This window comes from Carcharodon carcharias, chromosome 12 (genome assembly GCF_017639515.1).
Source record: "Carcharodon carcharias isolate sCarCar2 chromosome 12, sCarCar2.pri, whole genome shotgun sequence".
Lineage (NCBI taxonomy): Eukaryota > Metazoa > Chordata > Chondrichthyes > Lamniformes > Lamnidae > Carcharodon > Carcharodon carcharias.
The window spans coordinates 105,249,884-105,255,239 of NC_054478.1; the positions used below are offsets into that span (position 1 = coordinate 105,249,884).

Below are 5,356 nucleotides of genomic sequence, written 5' to 3' on the forward strand. Positions count from 1 at the left end.
GAAAATGTTGGTATCCAAAGGGATCTGAGTGAACTTGTACATGAATCACCGAAATTTAACAAGCAGGTACAGCAAGCAATTAAGAAAGCAGAAGATATGTTATACACTAATTTGTCTGTTACAAAGGCTAAGAATGAAGTGGTCTTGCTGCAATTGTATAGGGTTTTGGGAAAAACACGCCTGGAGTGTTTTGTAAAGTTTTGACCCCCTTACCTCAGAAAGGATATACTTGCCTTTGAGGAAGTGCGAAGATTACTAGACTGGTACCACGATCACTAGGGCAGGTACCAAGAGAAAGCCTTTTGCAAAATGTCAACTCTGCTGCAATGGAATATCCAGGACAGGAGCAAAAGGTGTAGGAGACACAGGCAAAGGACAAAATAGCTTCAGATAAAAATTTGAAACCTTTTCTGAGGCTTTTCATGAGCAGACCAATTTACAAAAAGAGAAAAGAGAATAGCTAAACAGTAGAGGGGAGTCCAGTATGAGGCACTCTTCATCTCTGCTATCAATTAAATGGGCCAGGGCAGGCAAGCATTGCGAGGCTGATGTTCCTGCAGTGGGAGAAATTTGTTGTTACGCTTGTAGAAGTGGGGATGTAGCAGTGGGCCACGACACTTGATTTCCATTTTTCCTGCGATCTTGGGTGGCATACAAAGAAAATTCCAGTCTATTAACTCTTCTATATGATAGAAATCAACCTGTTCTTTTCAACCTTCCCTTTGTTTTGTTCCGACCTATTAAAGAACTTTATTATCACCTAGTCTGCAGTTCTGATTGAAAGGTCTACATCTGAAACGTTTATTGTTTTTCTCTTCACAGATTCTGCTGGAGATGCTGCCTACTTCTGGCATTTTCTGTTTTCTTTAATAAATTCTTGTTCAAAGGACATTAAGAAAACACTCTGAAACTGAAGACTTTGGATGGAATTGTCCCAAATTTGCACTTAGTGCTGTAGCGGGCAGGAGAAAGAACGTTTTACCCAGCGATTGCAGTGGCAGCTTTTCATGCCGTATTGTCTCAATCCCACCTCATTAATTCCTGGGAAACATGCTGTTCCAATGGCAGGCAGGACCTCATTTGCCCGCCATGCCTTCATCTGGCCACTTCCTCATGTGGGTGCCGTATTTAAAGTGCAGCCAAACACACACTTCTTAGTGCTTCCAGCCTAGGACTGCTGCACAAAAGACATGGCACCGAAAGGCAATAAGACTACAGCCCCCCAATTCAATGGCATGGCCCTGGAATGCCTTTTGGAAGCTGTGGAGTCCTGCTGTGATGCTCTCTACCTCCGCTCTGACTGCAGGAGGTCCAGCATCTGGACTCAGCTCCTCTGGAGACTGCCTCCTTAGTCCTCAACCTCTTGAGGCCACTTTAACAGATCAACAAGTGTCCCCAAATGCACCCTGGGATATCTCCCTTCCGCAGTAATGCCCTAGCCCTGCAGCCTCTTCCCTTGCCTGACGCCACTTCTCCCCCTTCCCCAAGAAAGCCATATCGCCCTGCAGCCATTGAAAAGCTACCCCTGCTTTATGGCTGGTCTCATAAGTAGAGACCTGCCCCTGAGCCCCCCTAAAAGTGATGTGGTGCTGCCTACGAAGCCTGGCACTCTGGCACTGATGGCAGCAAGTGCTGCCTGAAGCAAGGTAGGCAAACAAGCCTCAAAGTCCTGAGTGAAGTGCAGCTCGCCAGGTGCACGTTGCTTATATTCAGTTGTGAAACATGTCAGCATACAATCACGCTGACGTGCCTGGATGATCCAGTGTGAGGGGATGATCCCAGCGAGCTGGGACTATAATGATATGCAGATATATTATGACAAAGTTACTGATGCACAGCAGCGGGAAACACGTCCCGCCATTGATGGGCGGAGCGGAAGATTACAAACTGGTTTCATGACGTTTTGAAACTAATTTTTGGCCTTCCCGCCATATTGTCCACTCATGCCTACCATGATGCCCGCCAGGTGGCATGGAAAATTCCTCCCTAAGAGTAATTCTGGATTCTTATATGGTGGTCATAGATTCAGTTTCTATTTAGGCCTTAAAATAAAAGGACTATTTAAGACTGAGGAAGATAAATAACAGGAACTTTGCTCCCTTGAGGGCTCAGGAATAAAATCTCCTTTTCTGAGCCATCTTGGCTCTAAATCCAATTTCTGGTTTGTCCTTGTTAACTGGTTCCAATGTCAATTGCCAGGGGTTCAGTGGGATTGGAACAATTGCTTTCAGTGTTCTTCAGGTGGTCAAGGGAAAGCCAGTCAGGATTTCCACTCCTAATTACTACAGTGACTCTGTGCTACAAAGTGCCTTTACATATGGATGCCGTGTGGAATCAATTCAGTGGTAATGGACACCACAGCTGAAAAGAATGCTGACAGTCACTACATAAGTTCACCTGTGAAAAATAGTCAGTGGCACCTGGTTTCTATGAAACCATAGACCAGCACAGGAGCAAACACCTTCAGAAAGACTCAGTAGGGGAGGAGAGGGCAGTGAAAATCTATCAAAGTCAGGGAAAAAAACCCAGCAGCATTAACTTTCATTCTACTAACTTCAATCATATAGCGTTCACTAAATTCAACAACATATAATTTTAACAAATATAACAACAACCCGATTAAATAGATTGAATTGGCTTTATTATTGAGTGGCTGAAAAGTTTTCAAAGAATTGTGAGTTAACTATTTTAGCTTGTTATCAGAATTTGAACCTCAAATAAACACTGGATGCTCTGTTTCTAGAATGCTGCCAGCTGGGGGTGTTTATTTGCCTTGGGAACAGCAAATAACCCAGTTTAAGATGAGGGTGCTAACTTTGAGAAGCTTGCACATTGGGGGGAAGGCTGCTGCATTGAAAAAAGAAAAGTAATGGCACGCAGCACAAACATTAAATTTATGATATGTGTGAAGTCTCTTCACTTCATGAAATTGAAACAAGTAGTTGAATGTGGAACTATTTTTGAAGTTTCTTTAAGTAAAAAAACTTCAATCACAACTGCGTTTCTCATATTTCTGTTGGAGGTGTCAGATGTTTGTGCTATGGAACAACTATACAATTGATTAATTTGAAGACTATTGTTTAAATAACTGCTTGCTTTTTGATCAAAGTGAATATTAAGACCTTTTAACTCCGTCCATTAAGCAACAATAAAGTTTCAAGCAGAAGCAGCAGTGAAGCAAAAGAGACTCACCAATGTCCAAAGTAAAATCCAACAAAAGGTATTCATATGAAATGTCAGTCTTTGTTTCCACTTGTGGTCTCTTCAGAGTGGAAAATATTTTGCCAGGGCTGCTATCATCAGGCTCTTCCAGCTTTCGTAGCCCACAACCCATGGCAGAATCTGCAAATAGTCAGATTCAAGAGTTACTCATGAGTTCTGTGACTCTGATTTCAACAAAGGGCAGTTATAATTTCTGTTTTGCCTTCTGGCCTCTATAAATCCTGAAGTCAGTTAAAAGTGAAACTGGGCCCCTGAACTCACAAAAACAGCAGAACTGTTCCTCTACGTATGCTTTTAAAGCCATATGTCACTCATTTGCATTTTTTTTCTGCACTTGAAGCATAAACCCTGCATGCAGCATGGAGTTAAAAGTTAGCTACAACCATTTATGCTGCACACATAGAGCTCCACTTTATCACAGCCTTTCATGCCACGTCAGTCTGCACTAAGGCCCTTAATTAATATAATAGTGGACACAAGCTTTCTGTCCCCCACAGACTTAAACTGAGTAATTAACAAGTAAACAAAAGGCAAGAATGAAACTTGGATGGAATTACCTGCGATGAGAAGAAGTGCTCTGGAACCAGTCAGATGGCTGTCCAAACAGCAGATGGAAACTCCGCCTGAAGTAGAAAGTTCCAAAATGGTTGTAGACTAAAATCATTTCCAGAAAGGAAGTAAAATCCCTGAGAGGAAACTGTTTCTGGCATCTGAGAGGAATGGTTAACGCACTGAGAGATTTAGATTCTGCTGAAACCATTCATTTGCAAATTGAAGCATAGTTCCTGGGTACTTGGAAAACCACATCAAATCAAGAGTTTGTTTCAGGAAACAAGTTTGTCATGTACGATAAGAATAAACCAATAAAACTTCATAAAAACAGTAAGAAAATATTATAATAGTTTTATCCTGGTTTCACAGAAAGACCTTCCTAGTTAAACATAAAAATAGTGGAACAGACAGATTGAACTATAGAAGTTATAAAACTTTCTGAGACAATGTTGAAATGAATTCAAATTTTTAAAAAATGCATGAGGGTTACAATATTTATGCCAGCTTTGTACTTTCATGGATCAGGGAATTATATTGTGAATAAAAATGCATGTTGATGTAATTTTTTAACCATCACAAACAAAATTATCCCCTCCATGCAGAGCACATGGATTTTAAAAAATAGGTCTTGAATATAAAATAGCTTACAGTGTATGCAAATAATTATAATATCATTAAGTATAGTGGACATTTTTTTATATTTGTTCATGGGATGTGGACATTGTTGGCAACACCAACATTTATTGTCCATTCCGAATTTCCATTGAGAAGCTGCTGGTGAGCTGCCTTCTTGAACCACTGCAAACGTGTGGTCTAGGTACATCCACAGTGTTGTTAGGGAGGGATTTCCAGGATGTTGACCCAGTAATAATGAAGGAATAGATAAATATTTCCAAGTTAGGATAGTGTGGAACTTGGAGACGTACATGCAGGTGGCGGTGTTCCCATGTGTCTGCTGTCGTTGTTCTTCTTGGTGGTAGAGTTCCTGGGTTTGGAAGGTGCTGTTGTAGGAGCATTAGCGAGTTTCTCTAGTGCACCTTGGAGATGGTACACACTGCAGACACAGTGCATCATTGGTGGAGGGAGTGAATGTTTAAGGCAGTGCACCCAAACTATGGCCGGGATTTTGTCAACAACATGTTATTGCCGACATCGTATCCAGAACCGTGCGCCATTTCCACTTTCTCTCAGTTAGCCCTATCCCACACGCTTATAATTAAAATCCTAAGTACAATTTAGTGACAGGGGAAGCTTTTTATTGGTGAAACCCTCCATCAACTGACAGTGCTGCATCTATGTTTGGCCTATTAAAGAGCCTCCCATTCAAACAGGGAGGCTGTGCATCACTGCCAGGATGCTCCGCTGATTGAGAGTACCATGCTCTATGAAGAAATGTCTGACCACCAAAGCAGGCCAGCTCCACAGTTCAGTGATGCCTCCCTTTATAATCTCCTCCTGGCCGTTAGAGAAAGGCGGAAGGTGCTATTTCCTGAAGAGGAAAAAGAAAGTCTTCCCAACAGACCCAGGCAGCCTGGGCAGAGGTGGCAGACGAGGTGACCAACCGTGGGGTCATGTGCAAAAT

The 5,356-nt window shown here is 42.1% G+C and overlaps 1 protein-coding gene across 2 annotated transcripts in view; it reads right to left on the reverse strand.

The window, feature by feature from the left end:
• rftn2 (raftlin family member 2) overlaps nucleotides 1-3,883 on the reverse strand; it is a 136,938-nt gene extending 133,055 nt beyond the window's left edge. For both annotated transcript variants that reach the window (XM_041201471.1, XM_041201472.1), the window contains exons 1-2: nucleotides 3,780-3,883; nucleotides 3,193-3,342 (exon numbers count right to left, since the gene is read on the reverse strand). In XM_041201471.1, the coding sequence (XP_041057405.1) occupies nucleotides 3,193-3,334 (142 nt within the window). In that variant the 5' untranslated portion in view covers nucleotides 3,335-3,342; nucleotides 3,780-3,883. The remainder of the gene's footprint in view (nucleotides 1-3,192; nucleotides 3,343-3,779) is intronic.
• Between the last annotated feature and the right edge of the window lie 1,473 nt (nucleotides 3,884-5,356).